At 38.3% G+C, this 20,140-nt stretch overlaps 1 protein-coding gene across 4 annotated transcripts in view; it reads right to left on the reverse strand.

The window, feature by feature from the left end:
• The window catches only part of DCTN4 (dynactin subunit 4), a 44,606-nt gene that overhangs the window by 21,115 nt on the left and 3,351 nt on the right, over nt 1-20,140 (reverse strand). For 2 of the 4 annotated variants that reach the window (XM_003900378.4, XM_009209414.4), the window contains exons 3-9: nt 17,813-17,991; nt 11,707-11,750; nt 2,948-3,055; nt 1,449-1,469; nt 938-1,011; nt 553-665; nt 121-230 (exon numbers count right to left, since the gene is read on the reverse strand). In XM_003900378.4, the coding sequence (XP_003900427.1) occupies nt 121-230; nt 553-665; nt 938-1,011; nt 1,449-1,469; nt 2,948-3,055; nt 11,707-11,750; nt 17,813-17,991 (649 nt within the window). The remainder of the gene's footprint in view (nt 1-120; nt 231-552; nt 666-937; nt 1,012-1,448; nt 1,470-2,947; nt 3,056-11,706; nt 11,751-17,812; nt 17,992-20,140) is intronic. The other 2 variants (XM_003900377.5, XM_003900379.5) reach the window with 1 other exon arrangement.

Genomic DNA, 20,140 nt, shown 5'->3' on the forward strand with positions numbered 1-20,140 from the left:
TCTACAAGTATTTTCTGTATTTACTACATTCCAAAGGTTTTGACATTGGTCAGACACCAACCACATTTGTTTTTGCTCTCCTCTTGTACAAATGGCCATTCTACAGAATGGAATACTTACACGGCAGCGCAGGGACCGTTTGATCAGAAGATGTTTGTGGCGAGGATATAGCTGTGAAGCACAGACTGGCTGGAAGTCAGGCTGTAACAGACGCTGCTGAAGGGTGGTTACTAGAAAGAAAGGCAGAAAACAGGCTTAGTTTACAGTGACTTTCAAAATCAGACTTTTATGTAGTAGTAATTACACAAAGCATTACTTTTATGTAATGAAAGTATGAACAGTGTTGTTCATAAAAAATGAAAATATAGAAATTTGACAGGCATTTTAGATTTCAAACAATTACTTCTATTACAGCTGTTTTATTTTCTACATACATATCACTTTACTACTAACAACTATTCCATTAAAAAATCTCAAATCACTAGATATATAAATAACAAAAACAGAATTAGATGGAGACTAGAAACAAAGTAGAAAAACAAAGAAAATTACCCTCTGTTAAATTTACTGGTCTTGTATAATAGTCTTCAGGTAGAGGTTCCACTTCATCCACAGCCTGAGCTGGCTCAATCTTTATCTCTTTCTGGTCCTCTCCTTCTTTAAGGCTAAAAGATAAAAAAAAACAAAACAAAATAAGACAAAAAAACAGTTAATTTCTCAAGGATCCGCCTGATTATCCTCAGTCTATGATATCAATAATTGAATGGAAGTATTCCTGTGTCACAGAATATCTGTTCAGCGTAGGTCTTTTCTAAGTACGAGAATCTTCTTTTCCATTGGCAACTGTGTGTGTGTGTGTGTGTGTTTAATCTCATTTCTTTGCTATTCATTTTGATACCTGCTGTCCTCCTCAAAGTCATTTCACGTCTAAACTTACGAAAGTCCAGCAAGGGTACTGATGGATGCACCAGCTCGTGGTCGCTGAAGCCTGGTTCCAAGACCATATTTGTCCTAAACAAAGTTCAGAAATTCCTATTAGAAAGCCCACAGTTACACACCCTACTTATCAAAAGAAAGAATTTTGGGTAGGATAGCATGAGAAGCTCAGGGAAATAGGCAAAAAAGAAAAACAAAAAACAAAAAACAAAAAAACAAAAAAACAAAAAAAACTAATTTAAAGGCTTCTTTTAAAGAAAGCAATTTGTAGCCCCACATCATGATTCTATTCTTAAAATAGTAACAGCACTAAACATGGAGATTGAAACTACATTAATACAGTAAAAATGAACCAAATGTGAGCTTCTATTAGCAATCTAAAAATACCTAAGCTACGGCCTAGGCAAGAGCTATGTGGCATGTCTAAGATACACAACAGACGTCTTCCTGGAACACCAGTGGTCATCTGCTAACTTCTTCAGGGTCAGCAAGAATCATAAAGTAGAACTTACCACTACATGAATAGTATGTTGCTGTAGAGCCCCAAAATAGCAGCAGGTTGCAACAGAGACAAAAAATGCAGCATAAGATAGAAGCAAACGCATATAGCAGGCAGGTTATATGGGAAAATAGGAAAAATAATTCATTTAATTAAAATTCTACCTCTAAATATAACACACATTGGTGCATATGAGGACTGTACCACTGGACTATTCAGAAAAATTCACTTCTTTTTGCAAATGAGGGTGCTTTGCAAGTGTTAACGTTTTTAAATTCTAATCTAGATTTTTTTTTGAGACGGAGTCTCACTCTGTCACCCAGGCAGGAGTGCAGTGGCACTATCTTGGCTCACTGCAACCTCTGCCTCCTGGTTCAAGCAATTCTCATGCCTCAGCCTCCCAAGTAGCTGGGATTACAGGCATGCGCCACCATGCCCAGCTAATTTTTTGTATTTTGAGTAGAGACAGGGTTTCATCATGTTGGCCAGACTGGTCTTGAAATCCTGACCTCAAGTGATCCTCCTGCCTCAGCCTCCCAAGGTGCTGGTATTACAGGCGTGAGCCACTGTACCTGGCTCAATCTAGATATTTTTATATGGACTTTACCAATCCTTAGGGTTTCAATGACTTAACTAATTTTCATGTGGATGCAGTATGACAAGTTGCTTAACTAGGTCTCATTTCCTCAAGTGTAAAATGGGGATATGATACTCCACAGGATTTTTGTGAGGATTAAATAAAGTAATACATGTAAAGTGTTTAGCACAGAGCTTGACACATCGTTGCCATTCAATAAATGTTATTTATTGAATGTCAATCTGCTGGGCCCCAAGCAAGCACACAGAAAACAAACTGTACTATGATAGCAAATAAAACTCAGGGGAAAATAACAAAAACTCCAAATCCTAATTTCTTTCTTCTTACTAGCAGTACATAAACTGGTAGAGAATGACTCTCATAAATAATTCTTACCAAAAATTCTACTTGCATATGTTACTATTTACCCACACAAGTGCACTATGTTAAAAAGTCAGTGTTTTTCATCTTGGAGAAACAGGTGAGGATGTTAAACAAGTTATTATAACTAAAGCTGAGAAACCACTACTGCCAGGATGTCAAAGGTGGGCTACGGGAGTAATACGACTAAAATCTACCATTTGCCCACCTCCTTTTTCTCAGACTTTCTGTAATAAAAAAGCTGTATGTAGAGCTCTGCAGTGCCTACAAAATTAACAGTCTTTCTGGGGAAATAATCAGAAGATAAAGGGGAGTGACGGAGAAAGAAACACAAATGTCCTTAAAACACAAATAACTCAAACAGAACTATTGATATAGCAAATCGGACTTAAACGTCTATAATTTAACTATCGGACTTAAACGTCTATCATTTGAAGAATCCCCCTCTCTGCTACCCACCATTCAGGACTCTAGGACAATGGCCATTTTCTGAAATGATCACTGTTCTTAGGCCCTACAGGTCTTGCAAAATCATTTTAGTACCAAATTCTCACCGAAAAAGCCAGAGGCATATAGTTTCTACGTCGTGCCAGTTTCTTGCGATCTCGCTCAACCTTCTCTTTCTGAGCAAGCTGCTGGTAATATTCAATCAATTTGTTCATCTGTAAAAAAATCACAGACTTGGTACACAAAAAAGCTAACAGAAAACATACCAAATTAATCAACTACACTGATTAGAGACATAATGAATAGAGAAGACAAATTAAGATGGGCAAGTTTGCCCTTTTTCTTCAAAGAGAATTTTTCTTTGTTATGTGATTTGTTTTCCGAAGTGAAATGGAAAACTGAAGTTCAAGGACAGGATGAAATGGGCAATGAAGAGGCTCAGAAATTTCTTGCTCTCTTATTTCATTACTTATTTCCCCTCACGACTGCTCTGATTTTTTTTCTGCATGGCCACAGGACATTTATTTCTAAAAACATGACATTTTATACTGTATTTTATTCCCCAACTCCATCACACTTAAAATTTTTTTAAATACATTTTAATTATAAAAGCAATATATATTAATCATAAAAAGTTCAAACAAGGCTGGGCATGGTGGCTCACGCCTATAATTCCAGCTCTTTGGGAGGTTGAGGTGGGTAGATCACTTGGGGCCAGGAGTTCAAAACCAGCCTGGACAACAGAGTGAGACCTTGTCTCTATAAAAAAATGCAAAAATTAGCTGGGCATGGTGGCATATGCCTACAGTCCCAGCTACTCAAGAGGATGAGGTGGCGAAAAAGAAATGGCGGATAGGAGGCAGAACTAACTTGCAGCTTCTCCTCAGACAGACAGAACAACTTGTGGAGACTCACACTGTGAACTTTTACTCCAAGAACTACTGCAGGAACATACAAGGAAAACTGAAAGAATTCACAGACCCTTTGAAAGAAGTGGCTTGCTGCTGCAAAATCCATGAGACAGCAGAAAAACTGTGAGGGCCCAAAGTGTGAGAGGGGGAAAATCCACCTTCAAACATACATCCTCACTGGAGAACCTACAAATTCAGATCATAGGAGAAAAATTTAACCTCACCTAGTGCTGAAACAAATTTAGAGAGCCGAGTGAAATATAAAAGTAGAAGAAGCAACAGCGGGAAGAGGCCTGTAGGCACTCATGGTTCCCAGGGAAGCCCAGGGAAGCCATTTCTGACTTTAATCTCACAGGGGTCCTAGGGGAGAGCTGCCAGTGGAATTGAGGAAGGACCACATGGAGACAGAAACTTCCAGGTGAACTTTGTAATAATTTTGACCGAGAGCAAATTTTCCTGGGCAGAATCAAGATGGGGAGGGTGCGAAGGGGAAGCACAGATATGAGCACATAAGCCACAGCAGCTGAGAAGGTGTGGGGTCCAAAAGGCTGGCTTGCTTTCTCAGCAGGTAGGCTTGTGAAGGCAAGATCTTGGCCCTGCAAACTCCATGCTGTTGGTGGGGCATGGTGGGAGTGAGACTGGCCTTGCTGGCTGCATGGGAGCTGGGTGAGGCCTGTCACTGCTGGCTTTCTCCTAGTTCCCTGGCCACCTATATGACACAGCAGAGGCAGCCATAACGCCCCTGGGAACATAACTTCATTGGCCTGAGAACCACACAACTATCCTCCACGGCAGCCACAGCAAACCCTGCCCAAGTAGAGTCTGAGCTCAGACATGCCCCCATCTGATGGTCTTTCTCTACCTGCCCTGGTAGCCCAAGACAAAAGACTGTAAACTCTTGGGAGTCTTATGGCCCCACCAATCACCTGAGAAACCGAAATACTTACCCAGGCAACCTTAGGGCAAGCTTGTATACCCACCACACTACTGCAGCTGATACTTTCTTGAAAGCGCCACCTCCTGGCTGAAGGTCAACCAACTCAAGTCATTACAGCAACTCATAAAAGAACAACCCTGCCCTCAAAAGGAGAAAATAGCAGCTAATTCCACCACCTGCAACATCCTGGCTAACCAGAGGTCCTGAGTCTGTCCATGTGATAATTCACTGCTAGCACAACCAAGCATTAAAGAAAACTAGCACACGAAACCTAACTACAACCAAGGACCCTCACAGAGTCCACTTCACTCCCCTGCTACCTCCACCAGAGCAGGTGCTGGTATCCACAATGGAGAGACCTGAAGATGCACTGCATCACAGGATTCTTTGCAGACACTCCCTAGTACCAGCTTGGAGACTGGTGGCTCTGCTGGGTGGCTAGACCCAGAGCAGCAGTAACAATAATTGCAGTCCAGTTCTCAGGAAACCACCTTCCTAGGGGAAGGGGGAGAGCACCACATCAAGGACCCATGCCACGGGACAAAAGAATCTGAATAGCAGGTCTTAAGTTCCAGATTTTCCCTCTGACATAGTCTACCCAAATGAGAAGGAACCAGAAAAACAATTCTGGTAATATGACAAAACAAGGTTCTTTAACAACCCAAAAAGATTACACTAGCTCACCAGCAATGGATCCAAACCAAGAAGAAATCTCTCAATTGTCAGAAAAAGAATTTAGAAGGCCAACTATTAAGTTACTCAAAAAGCTACTCAAAAGGGCACCAGAGAAAGGTGAAAACCAACTTAAGGAAATAAAAAAAAAATACAGGTTATGGACGAAAAAAATCTCCAGAGAAACAGACAGCATAAATAATAAACAATCACAATTTTAGAAATGAAAGATGCACTTAGACAAGGCTTTTGAATTAACCAAATCTGACAAAGAAAAAAGAATAATAATAATAATAAATAAAGCCTCTAAGAAGTCTGGGATTAAGCTACCAAAACTAAGAATTGGTGTTCCTGAGGAAGAAGAGAAATCTAAAGGTTTGGAAAACTTACTTGAGGAAAGAACAGAGGAAAACTTCCCTGGCCTTGTTAGAGATCTAGACATCCAAATACAAGAAACTCAAAGAACCCCCGAGGAATTCATCACAAAAAGATCATCACCTAGGCACATAGTCATCAGGTTATCTAAAGTCAAGACAAAGGAAAGAACCTTAAGAGCTACGAGGCAAAAGCATCAGGTAACCTATAAAGGAAAACCTATCAGGTTAACAGCAGATTTCTTAGAGAAACCCTACAAGCTAGAAGGGACTGGGGTCCTATCTTTAGCCTCCTTAAACAAAACAATTATCAACCAAGAGTTCTGTATCCAGTGAAACTAAGCTTCGTAAATGAATGAAAGATAAAGTCTTTTTCAGATGCACAAATGCTGAGAGAATTTGCCAGTACCAAGCCAGCACTACAAGAGCTGCTAAGAAGGAGTTCTAAATCTTGAAACAAAACCTTGAAACACACCAAAATAGAACCTCCTTAAAGTATAAGTCTCACAGGGCCTATAAAACAGTAACACAATGAAAAAAAAAACTAAGTATTCAGGCAACAACTAGCACAATTAATAGAATACTCAATACTAATGTTAAATGTAAATGGCCTAAAGGCTCCACTTAAAAAATACAGAACAGCAGAATGGAGAACAATTTACCAACCAAGTATCTGCTGTCTTCAAGAGAGTCACCTAACACCTAAGGACTCATATAAACTTAAGGTAAAGGGATAAAAAAAAGATATTCCTTGCAAATGGACACCAAAAGTGAGCAGGAGTAGCTATTCTTATGTCAAACAAAACAGACTTTAAAGCAACAACAGTTAAAAAAGACAAAGCGGGACATTATATAATCATAAAAGGACTAGTCCAACAGGACTAGTATCACAATCCTAAATATACACAATCATGATCTAAATATATATGCACATCCTAAATATATATGCAATATCACAATCCTAAATATATATGCACCTAACACTGGAGCTCCAAAATCTATAAAACAATTACTACTACACCTAAGAAATGAGATAGAAAGCAACACAATAATAGTGGGGGACTTTAGCACTCCACCAACAGCACTAGACAGGTCATCAAGGTAGATGGTCAACAAAGAAACAATGGACTTACACCATACCCTAGAACAAACAGACTTAACAGATATTTACAGATCATTCTACCCAACAACTGCAGAAGATACATTCTATTCATTAGCACATAGAATATTCTCTAAGATAGAAAATACGATAGGCCACAAAACACGTTTCAATACATTCAAGAAAACTGAAATTATATCAAGTATTCTCTCAGACAGCAGTGGAATAAAATGGAAAATCATCTCCAAAAGGAACCCTCGAAATGATGCAAATACATGGAAATTAAATAATCTTCTGAATGCTCACTGGGTCAACAATGAAATCAGGATGGAAATTTAAAAACTCTCTGATCTGAATAATAGCGAGACACAAGCTATCAAAAGCTCTGGGATACAGCAAAAGCAGTGCTAACAGGAAAGTTCACAGCATTAAATACCTACATCAAAAAGTCTAAAAGAGCACAAATAGAAAATCTAGGATGATACTTCAAGGAACTAGAGAAACAAGAACAAACCAAACCCAAACCCAGCAGAAGAAAAGAAATAACAAAGATGAGAGCAGAACTAAATGAAATTGAAACAAAAGAAACAATACAAAAGAAAAATGAAACAAAAAGCTGGTTCTTTGAAAAGATAAACCAAATTGATAGAATGTTAGTGAGATTAACCAAGAAAAGATGAGAGAAGATCCAAATAAGTTCAATTAGAAATGAAATGGGAGATATTACAACTGATACCACAGAAATAGAAAAGATCATTCAGGGCTACTATGAACACCTTTATGCACACAAACTGGAAAACCTAAAGGAGATGGATAAATTCCTGGAAATATATAGCCCTCCTAGATTAACCCAGAAAGAAACAGGAACTCTGAACAGACCAGTAACAAGCAGTGAGATTGAAATGCTAATTTAAAAAAATTGCCAACAAAAAAACATCTAGGACCAGATGGATTCACAAGTGAATTCGATCAGACATTCAAAGAATAATTTGTACCAATCCTATTGAAACTATTCCAAAAGATAAAGAGGGAATCCTTCCTAAATCATTCTATGAATTCAGCATCACCCTTGTACCAAAACCAGGAAAGGACATAACAAAACAAGAAAACTACAGACAGATATCCCTGATGAACATAGATGCAAAAATCCTTAACAAAATACTAGTTAACTGGATCCAACAGCATATCAAAAAGATAATACACCATGATCAAGTAGGTTTAATACCAGGGATACAGAGATGGTTTCACATACCCAAGTCAATAAATGTAATACACCACGTAAACAGAATTAAAAACAAAAATTGCAGGATCATCTCAATAGACACAGAAAAAGCATTTGACAAAATCCAGCATCCTTTATGAGCAAAACCTTCAGCAAAATCAGCATAGAAGGAATATACCTTAAATAAAAGCCATCTATGACAAACACACAGCCAACATTATACTGAACAGGGAAAAGTTGAAAACATTCCCACTGAGAACTGGAACAAGACAAGGATGCCCACTTTTACCACTTCTATTCAACACAGCACTGGAAGTCCTAGCCAGAGCAATCAGACGAGGAAAGAAATAAAGGGCATCCAAATCAGTAAAGAGGAAGTCAAACTGTTGCTGTTTGCCGATGATATGCTCATATGCCTAGAAAACCCTAGAGACTTATCCAAAAAGCTCCTAAATCTGATAAATGAATTCAATAAAAGGTTGGGTGCAGTGGCTCATGCCTGTAATCCCAACATTTTGGGAGGCCAAGGTGGGCAGATAACTTGAGGTCAGGAGTTCGAGACCAGCCTGGCCAACATGGTAAAACCCCATCTGCACTAAAAATATGCGTGGTAGCAGGCGCCTGTAATTCCAGCTACTCGGGAGGCTGAGGTAGGAGAAATCACTGGAACTTGAGAGGCAGAAGTTGCAGTGAGCCAAGTTTGCACCACTCTGGAGTTTGTACTCCAGTCTGGCTGACAGAGCGAGACTTCATCACAAAAAAAGAAAAAAAAAGTATTGAATTCAGTAAAGTTTCAGGATATAAAACCAATGTACAGAAATCAGTAGCACTGCTATACACCAACAGAGACCAAGCTGAGAATCAAATCAAGAACTCAACCCTGTTTACAACAGCCGCAAAAACCCCACTCAAAAAACAAAAACAAAACACTTAGGAATATACCTAGCCAAGGAGGTAAAAGACCTCTACAAGAAAAACTACAAAACACTGTTGAAAGAAACCATAGATAACACAAACAAATGGAAACACATCCCATGCTCATGGATGGGTACAATTAATACTGTGAAAATGACCATACTGACAAAGCAGTCTGCAAATTCAATGCAATTCCCACCAAAATACCATCATCCTTCTTCACAGAACTAGTAAAAACAATCCTAAAGTTCACATGGAACCAAAAAAGAGCCTAAATAGCCAAAGCAAGATTAAGCAAAAAGAAAAACTCTGGAGGCATCACATTACTCAATTTCAAATATAAGACTATAGTCACCAACGCAGCATGGTACTGGAATAAAAATGGGTACACAGATCAATGAAACAGAATAGAGAACCCAGAAATAAACTAAATACTTACAGACAACTGATCTTTGACAAAGCAAACAAAAACATAAAGTGGGGAAAGGCATCCTCTTCAACAAATGGTGCTGGGATAATTGGCAAGCTACATGTAGAAGAATGAAACTGGATCCTCATCTCTCACCTTATACAAAAATCAACTCAAGATGTATCAAAGACTTAAATCTAAGACCTGAAACCATAAAAATTCTAGAAGATAACATGAGAAAAATCCTTCTAGACACTGGCTTAGGCAAAAACTCCATTACTAAGAACCCAAAAGCAAATGCAACAAAAACAAAAACAAATGGAACTTAAACTAAAAAGCTTCTGCACAGCAAATGAAATCATCAGCAGAGTAAAAAGACAACCCATAGGGTGGGAGAAAATCTTTGCAAACTATGCATCCAACAAAGGACTAATATCCCAAATCTACAAGATACTCAAACAAATCAGCAAGAAAAAAACAAATAATCCCATCAAAAAGTAGGCAGAGGACATGCATAGACATTTCTCAAAGGAAAATATACAAATGGCCAACAAACATATAAAGAGAAGGTCAACATCACTAATGATCAAGGAAATGAAGATCTAAACCACTCCTGCAAGAATGGCCTTAATTAAAAAAAAAAAAAAAATAGAGGCTGGCATGGATCTGGTGAAAAGGGGACACTTTTACATTGTTGGTGAAAATGTATACTACTACACCACTATGGAAAACAGTATGGAGAGTCCTTAAAGAACTAAAAGTAGATCTACCACTTGATCCAATAATCCTACTACGGGTATCTACTCAGAGGAAAAGAAGTCACTGCATGAAAAACACACTAGCCCGCACGTTTATAGCAGCACAATTCACAACTGCAAAAATAGGAAACCAGTCCAAATGCCCATCAATCAATGAGTGGATAAAGAATATGTGGTATATATACACCATGGAATACTACTCAGCCATAAAAAGTAATGAAATAATGGCATTTGCAGCAACCTGGATGGAGTTGGAGACCATTATTCTAAGTAACTCAGGAATGGAAAACCAAACATCATACATTCTCACTCATAAGAGGGAGCTAAGCTATGAGGACACAAAGGCACATGAATGTTACGATGGACTCTGGAGACTTGGGAAAAGCTGGGAGGGGGGTGAGGATAAAATACTATACATTAGGTACAGTGTGCCCTGCTCAGGTGATAGGTATGCCAAAATCTCAGAAATCACCACTGAAGAATTTATCCATGTAAGCAAACACCATGTGTTCCTCAAAAACCTATTTTTTTTTAAAGGCTGAAGTGGGGGGATTGCTTGAGCCTGGGAGGTTGAGGCTGCAGTGAGCTGTGATCATGCAATTGCATGCCAGCCTGGGTGACAGAGTAAGATCTTGTCTCAAAAAAACAAAAAAAGAAAAAAGTTCAAACACCATACAAATGAAAAGAATAAAAAGCAAAGCTTCTCTTTTATCCCTTATGCCCAAGTTGACTTTTCTACTCATCACAGGCATCAACTATTACTAGTTTAGATATCTTTCTTACTCGGAGAAAAAATATATTATATTTTGCATATATTTAAAAATACTTGTGTGTAGATGTATCGCTTTGATGTGTATAAAAATAAATACTTATTCCTGGCCTCAAGCAATCCTCCTGCCTTAGCTTCCTGAGTAATGGGGATTATAGGCATAAGCTACTGCATTTGTCTCTACCGCATTCTTTCTCTTTTTTTGAGACATGGCCTTGCTCTGCTGCCTAGGATGGGAGTGTGGTGGTATGATCATAGCTCAATGCAGACTTGAAAACCTAGGCTCAAGCAATCCTCCCACCTCAGCCTCTTGAGTTGCTGGGACTATAGGCATGCACCACCATGCTCAGCTAAATTTTTAATTTGTTTGTAGAGATGGGGTTTCACTATATTGCTCAGGCTGGTCTTGAACTCCTGGGCTCAAGCAATCCTCCTGCCTCAGCCTCCCAAAGTATTGGGATTACAGGCATGAGCCACCACCTAGCTGTTTATGACATTTCTAAGAGTATCTGAGAACAAATGGAACCTTAACTCACTAGTGGGTGTGTGAAGAAAAAACAAAAACTTGGTTCCTTTTCCTGATGCACAATTCAAATACAGAACTAAAGCTACACCTAGGATTCTCCATTATCTTAAGTCACCTGGAAAAAAGTGACAGTGTAATTTCAGTGTCTTACAATGAGGAGCACTGTATGGACTTCTAAACACAGGTCATATCCACTGATAAAATGCAAGATCTTCAGTCTTTTACTCAATTTTTTTCTGATTTCATCCCCTCTCTCTGATCACCCTTTACTTACCCGTTGTGTGTGAGGATTTTCAGGTTCCTGCCAACCGCCACTAGCTACAAAATAAAAGAATATTAAACAAGACTTTCATAATGTGATAATTTTATTTTCATAAAACAAGTCTTCTGTAGGCCATAAAATGAAACTTAAAACATAAGTTATACAGACCAGAATGGTCTATATAACTATATAGACTATAATGGTCAGAACAAAACTTTTAAAAAAATCTAATGATGGTGATAACAATCACCACCACCACCATGACTAATGCACAGCCACTGTGCCAGGCACTTGAAATGTATTACATTTCCTTTTATTCTCATAACAACCCTCTGAGGTACGGACTCTTATTATTAGTCTCATTTCATATATGAGGAAACTGAGGCTCAGAGATGTTAAATAACTTGCTCAAAGTCACACGGAGAGTAACTGGTAAAAAAAATGTTATTTGTCTATGGCTACATACATATGTGGAGAAGTACAAAGACACGCATGGATGCTAATAAACACTGAATTCAGGATTGTGATTATTACCTCTAGCAGGCAGAGAGGAAGACAGACAAAGTAGGGGGAAGGGCTTAAACCATTTTGGTTGATTCAAACTCAGTCTGACTCTGGAGACTTTGCTCTCATCTGTAACACTGTGCATTTTCTACGTTCTATGACCTTGGCTTAGAGAAGAATTTCTTACGTAAGCAGCACACAGCATAAATCACAAAGGAAAAGATTATTCAAGAAAACTGAAAGTACTGAAAGTAAGACTATAATGAATACTTTTAACAAATGGTGCTGCAACAATGGAATATCCACATATCAAAACCAAAACTAAACAAAAACCTCAAAAAACAAAAACCGAAAGGACCCTTACTTCACAACATTTACAAAATTTACCTTGAGATGAGTCAGACTTAAATGTAAGTGTTAAAACTACAGCACTTTTAGAAGAAAACACAGGTAGATCTTAGTGACACCGCGTTTAGGCTAAAGTTTTTTTAATAGGACACAAAAAGCACAAACTTTATACAACAAAAAAATTGATAAATTAAGACTTCACTGAAATTAGAAACTTGAGTTTTTCAACACACACTGCTGAGAAAAGGAAAAGGCAAGCCACAGACTGGGAGTAAATATTTGCAAAACATATATTCAACAATGCACGTGTATCCAGAATACAGAACTCTTATAACTTAGTTTAAAAAACCAAAGCAGGCCGGGCGCGGTGGCTTACGCCTGTAATCCCAGCACTTTGGGAGGCCGAGGCGGGCGATCACGAGGTCAGGAGATTGAGACCATCCTGGCTAACACGGTGAAACCCCGTCTCTACTAAAATTACAAAAAATTAGCCGGGTGTGGTGGTGTGTGCCTGTAGTCCCAGCTACTTGGAGGCTGAGGCAGGAAAATGGCGTGAACCCGGGAGGCGGAGCTTGCAGTAAGCAAAGATCGTGCCACTGCACTCCAGCCTGGGCGACAAAGCGAGACTCTGTCTCAAAGTCTCAAAAAAAAAAAAAAAAAAAAACCCCAAAGCAAAACAAACCAACAACAACAAAACCCAGTTAAAAAGTGGGGAAAAGATTTGTACAGACACTTCACGAAAGATACATGGCTGGTAAATAAACACAATGAGAAAATGCAAATTAAAACCACAGTGAAGTACTGCTGTACATGTGCTAGAATGGCTAAAATGGGGAAGACTGACAATATGGCAAGCATTGTCAAGGGATTGGAACTCTCCTAATTTGCTGGTGAGGATCCAAAATTGTTCAGTCACTTTGGAAAACAGTTTGGCATTGGCCGGGTGCAGTGGGTCATGCTTTTAATCCCAGCACTTTGGAAGGCTGAGGCAGGAGAATTGCTAGAGTCAAGGAGTTGGAGACCAGCCTGGGTAACATGGAGAAACCCCATCTCTACTTTAAAAGAAGAAAAAAAAAAAAAAAGTTTGGCAGCTTCTAGACAAATTAAACATACACTGACCCTATGACCTAATAATTTCACTCCTTGGCACTTAAGAAAAATGAAAACATATATTCACACAAAGACTTATAGGCAAATGTTCATAGCACATTTATTCATATAAGCCAAAACCCAAAAACAATCCAAATGTTCATCAAGTAGAGAATGAAGAAACAAACCATAGTATGTCCATACAACAGAATACTACTCAACAGTAAGAAGAAATAATACAAAGAAGAAACACAGATGAACCTCAATAGCATTATGCTAAATAAAAGAAGACAGACAGGAAAGTCTGTAATACAAGACTCCAATTATATACACTTCTAGAAAAGGCAAAATTCTAGTGATAGAAAGCGTATCAGTGTAATCGGGGCAAGGAGGTCGGGGGAAGAAACTGACTGCAATGAGGCATGAGGATACTCTAGCGGGACAGAAATGTTGTATACCATGATTATGGTGGTGGCTATGTGATTACACATTTGTCAAACATCACAGAATTCCACACTTAAAATTGGTAAGCTTGATTATACATAAATTATATCTCGATAAAGCTAACCAAATAACAGGGAAAAATAAAAGTATAATGAGATACCATTTCACAACCATCAGTCTGGAAACATTTTAGAGTCCAAAAATACTATAAGCTGACAAGGAACTGGAGGAACAGGTAGTTTACTCTTATATATTACTAATGGGAGCAAAGACTGCTAAACCATTTTGGAGTGCTAAGGATGTACACAACTTATGACTGGCAATTTTACTTCATTATATAGAAAAGCCCTTATACTTGTGCCTTAGAAAACACATACGAGATTGATTCCAGCAGTTCTGTTTTTCAAAAGCAAAGAAAATGAAAACAGCCTAAATGTTCATCAAGAGAAGATGGAATAAGTAAACTGTGGTAAGTCACACAGCAGTCAACTGTGTATCAAAAACATAATGTTGATAGAATAAAGTTGTAGCAGGATATATACATTATGTTTCCATTTGCTTAAAACCGAAAAATGTTATTTGTCTGTGGCTACATACACATGTGGAGAAGTATAAAGACATGCATGGACTCTAATAAACACTGAATTCAGGATTGTGATTATTATCTTTAGCGGGCAGAGAGGAAGACAGATAAAGTAGGGGGAAGGGCTTAAACTGTTTTGGCTGCTTCATTTCTTAAATTGGGTGATAAGTACATGAATATACATATTTCATATAAAATCACTTTTTTCAAAACAAAAAGGACTCAATTACCTTGCTGAAGGTGACATTGTATCCTCTTGCAAGAAATGGCAGAAATAGCATTTTAGTATAATATTTTAGAAGTTGCCTCACTTAAGGCAATCATCAAAAATAATTATGCGAAAGAAATGTTTCAGTTGTAATATTTTTAAATGTCTGAATATTTTATCTAATTGCTTCTTTTGAACTGGTAATTTATTCTAAATAGCAATTTGGGAGACATAATAATCTCACTGTAAGTTTTTCTCTGTACATTACAGACAAGTACTTATAAATAAACAAATAGTTCTAACTTAAGTGGTTTCAGGGCTTCTAAGATACCAATGACATCATGGAGGAAATGAAATTATCTGTACTCTTTAAGAGCTCCTGGTATTCAATTATCACTGTTGAGATACCCCAGAGGAGATGGAGTTCTAGAAGCCAGCGTAAGTTTATAGTTCTGAAATATAAATTCTCCAATCTTCATGACTCATAATCCAAAAAGCATAAAACATTCACTAACAGAGTAACAAACTGAGAAATCTACTTGGATTTCTGGGCTGTTTCTTTCACTTGATAAAAAGACACAAAACACAAACATGAAAAAACAATACTTTAATTCACTGAGGCCTACATTATGCCACTTTGAGGTTGCTTTTTAACATTTAACTTTCTTTGATAAATTCTAACATCTCCCATACTGACACTAAAACATATACACATAAACACTTACTGGCAATTTTAAAAGATGTTACAGAATCTTTCTAGTTTCAGTCACACTTCAGGTAAACAGCTACTCATCAATGAGCTTTTTAAGGAACTAAGATACATTTATTTAACTTTCTGTTTTTGAAAAGAGTATGTATTTTATCAACTCAATGTACAAAGTCAGAAACACCATCAACAGCTCAAAGCATTCTAAACCAAAGAGTAAATTCAACAGAATCAAGGATTAACTTTTTAAGAACATAGTTGAATCTAAAGAACTTCACCCATAATTACTTCCAAATTGTGTAAGAATATATGGAAAGGTTTTAGCCAATCTGCTTCGTTTTAGTTATGTCAAATGACATATAATGAGTTTGTTATGAGCTTCCCCAATTATTAGTCAATAAGCTATACTTTTTATGAAAATCCCAAAATGAGAATTTTTACAAGTTTAAAATGTTTTTAGAAAATTAAACAATGAGGCTGGGCGTGGTGGCTCAAGCCTGTAATCCCAGCACTTTGGGAGGTCGAGACGGGCGGATCACGAGGTCAGGAGATCGAGACCATCCTGGCTAACACGGTGAAACTCCGTCTCTACTAAAAAATACAAAAAACTAGCTGGGCGAGGTGGCGGGCGCCTGTAGTCCCAGCTACCCGGGAGGCTGAGGCGGGAGAATGGCATAAACCCAGGAGGCGGAGCTTGCAGTGAGCTGAGATCCGGCCACTGCACTCCAGCCTGGGTGACAGAGCGAGACTCTGTCAAAAAAAAAAAAAAAGAAAATTAAACAATGAAACTTTCAGAAAAAAAATAGAGAGTTAGTGATGCTACTACTTACATAAAGCATAAATAGCAACTCAAGATTTTATTATTTTTTTTTAAACTTTGGATCACTTCAATCAAAAGCAACTCAAGATTTTGAACTGACTGTTCAGAGAATGTTTCCACTCTCTGATGTTAACCACAAAATACAGAATTTGTAAAAATAAAGTTTCCTGGCCGGGCGCGGTGGCTCAAGCCTGTAATCCCAGCACTTTGGGAGGCCGAGACGGGCGGATCACGAGGTCAGGAGATCGAGACCATCCTGGCTAACCCGGTGAAACCCCGTCTCTACTAAAAAATACAAAAAACTAGCCGGGCGAGGTGGCGGGCGCCTGTAGTCCCAGCTACTCTGGAGGCTGAGGCAGGAGAATGGCGTGAACCCGGGAGGCGGAGCTTGCAGTGAGCTGAGATCCGGCCACTGCACTCCAGCCTGGGGGACAGAGCGAGACTCCGTCACAAAAAAAAAAAAAAAAAAAAAAATAAAATAAAAAAAAAAAAAAAAAGTTTCCTGATAAAATTAAGTGCAATCTCTGTTCTAAAACACTCAAACACTCAAATGATGGAGGTACATAATGCCTTGGGTGGTCTTAAATCCAAACATACACAATTTTTCTCTTTCACTGATAAACATTATATATACATATATATAAAAGTTTTTGAGCACACATGTGAATGCTCCAGGACAGACACCTGGACATGGAAATACTGGGCAGAAAGATATAAGCAATTTAAAATTTTAATAAGTGTTTTAAAATTGGTCTCCAAGATAGACTACCGTAGTGTATGAGGGAACTATTCTCCCATGTTCTAGCCAACACTTGATACAACCAGATTAAACATGTTGTACCAAATAGACGGAAGGTCTAATCTGCATTTACATGATTACTAGGGAAGTGGAATATATATTTTTGCATATTCATTGACCATTTTTATTTCTACTATGAGAACTGCTGTTCATATCCTTTGCCTGTTTTCCTAGTAAGTCTTTTTCTTATTGACTTACAAGTGTTCCTCATTTTTGAGTATTCATCCTTAGCCTGTTATATAAGACCCAACTATTTTTCTTAGTTTGTCATTTTTATCTTTTAGTTTTATCCACGATGTCTTAACAGGAATGTTTGTTTTTCATGAAGAGCATTAATATTTTGATTCCAAGAAAGTACCAGATTTAAAAAAGCTACTTTATCAAGTCCAAGAAAACTAAATATTATCCAATCTCAGATAAAACACCAAGGTCTATAAATGTGAAAATATGGGAATATAGTCTCAGATAAAACACCAAGATCTATAAATGTGAAAATATGGGAACACAGAAGAGTTATTAGCTCCTATCGCCCCAACAGGTTACAGAAATAATCATCTATGGGCAATTATAGCAGTGTCAATTGCACAAAATTTCATGTTGAAGTCCACCTCACTCACCTACAGATTTGTCTGCCATGCCCACATCTCTAGACGTCCAGCGACAAAATCCGCATGCCAGGTAATAGGCTTTCTTCATGGTGGTCTTGGCTGGGTCATCTGGAAGCTGTGTGGAGATGCTTGTGGCCCGGGTAGAGAGGGTGTGCATGCAGCCAGGACAGTCAAAGCAATTGGCACATCTGTGACATGACAAACACAACCATTCATTCATTTAACCAATATTTATCAAGCACCTACTATGTGCCAGACATTGTTCCAGGTGTTAGGAATTCAAGAGAGAACAAATATAAGGACAAGACTCTCAAGAAAAAACAGTAACACTCTGCAGGTCTCTTACCAACTTTGTTTTAATAGTTCAAAAGTACTATATGTTCATCACTTTAAAAAAATATGCAGTTATCGCCAAAGTAAGAAATGGAGCCCAACCTAATCCTACTCCACAGAGAGAATCATTGTTAACAGATGGAGTTTACGATTCCAGACTCTTTTTATGCTTACATTGATCACAAAAATTTCTGAGGAAAGGAGAAATGTCACAGCTTGTAACTTTAGAGATGACAGACCAATTGTGCCATAGAAAATTTAGAGTCAACAATACAAGAAGCTGTGAAACTGGATTTGGAAAATAACTGACTGCTGTGCCAGAGAGCTGAAACAGAAAGCAAACAATGCTGTCAAACTGGAATGGTTCAGAAGCAGCACATTTTCAGGGCTTTCTGTTCTCTCCTTAAATGCTACTCTTCCTAGTGCTCAGCCAACATTTCTCCTTTAGGAGGACCCTATGTCTTCTTGCTTTTAACTCTCCTACCACCACAGATTATCGAGATTTCACCTGTAGTCCTGTACTTGCCTTGAAGTTCTGTTCTATAATATAACTTGCATTATCTGTTATAGTCTGCCATCTGGATACTATTAAAAGAAGATAGTAATAGTACTCATCTTACAAGAAAGCGTTAGGATCAAATGATAAAAATTAATTTGTGGAAAGCACATAAAACAGCATCTGGTTATCAGGGGTTACTTCTCAGGGCAGGAAAGACAAACAATAGTGGTTCACATCCATCAGGGTATAGGGGGTGCGACTAATAGCAAAAGGACTTTCACTTCAAGCTAAAAACTAAACACCATCCTGTAGCAATGAGCATGCCTAGCAGCCATACCTTGGTTCCTAAGACTATTCTCCAATAAAGTGAACCAAGGCTCCTTGGAGAGGAGAAACAACTGTTAAGACTGACACAGAAAATACACAAAATGAAGTCAGGCACAGCAGCTCACACTTGTAATCCTAGCACTTTGGGAAACCAAGACAGGTGAAGTGCTTGAGCCCAGGAGTTGGAGACCAGCCTGGGCAACATGGCAAAAGCCTGTCTCTCCAAAAAATACAAAAATTATCCAGGTGTGGTAGCATGTGCCTGTAGTCTCAGCTACTCAGGAGGCTGAGGTGGAAGCACTACTTGAGCCTGGGAGGTTGAGGCTGCAGTAAGCCAAGACTGCACCACTGCACTTCACCCTAGGTGCCAAAGTGAGGCTCAGTCTCAAACACACACACACACACACACACACACACACACAAAACATACACACAAGATGAGTCTGGAGTATCTTGTAGTACTGGTAAGAAAATGATCAAAGTAATGAACAGAGAACTCTCTCCTGCCCCTAATGATGGGGGTATGTCAAAGGGATCTAGGAGTCAACTGAAAGAGCTCCCAATGGCGAAAGCTGAAATAATTTGAACAAAATAAATAAATAAATAAAGTAGTATTGAATTACACCCCAAAGTGTAAAATAAATATTCATGATCCCACTGTCCTATAAGTAAGTGATTTAAAAAATAAATGGGGGGAGAAGACACAGATAGATCTTCCATGCAAAAGAATTACAAATCCCAATAATTTATGCAGATAGTCCTTAAGGACAGGGGAGCATAATTCCCTAGTCTTTAAGTATAGGCTGTGACAGTGATTTTCCTTCCAAAGAGGAGAGTACAAAAAAGAAGGAAGAGCAGTAACTTTACAGTGCAGAAACCTGACAAACACTAGCTCAAGCCAGATAATCAAGGTTAACACCAACAGTGACAAGTCTTAAGTATTTACCCTTGACATGATGTAATGGAAGATGGCACTTTATCTCTGTGGCTCTCCTCCCCAAAATACATTCCACTAGTCTGATGAGAAAAAAACATCATGCAAATCCTAATGGAATGACACTCTATAAAATGCCTCACGAGTAGTCCTCAATACTTTTGAGGTCATCAAAACCAAGGAAATTTTAAGAAACTATCACACCCACGCAGAGCCTAGGGAGATATGACTATTAAATATAATG

The sequence above is a fragment of the Papio anubis genome, chromosome 5 (genome assembly GCF_008728515.1).
Source record: "Papio anubis isolate 15944 chromosome 5, Panubis1.0, whole genome shotgun sequence".
Classification (NCBI taxonomy): domain Eukaryota; kingdom Metazoa; phylum Chordata; class Mammalia; order Primates; family Cercopithecidae; genus Papio; species Papio anubis.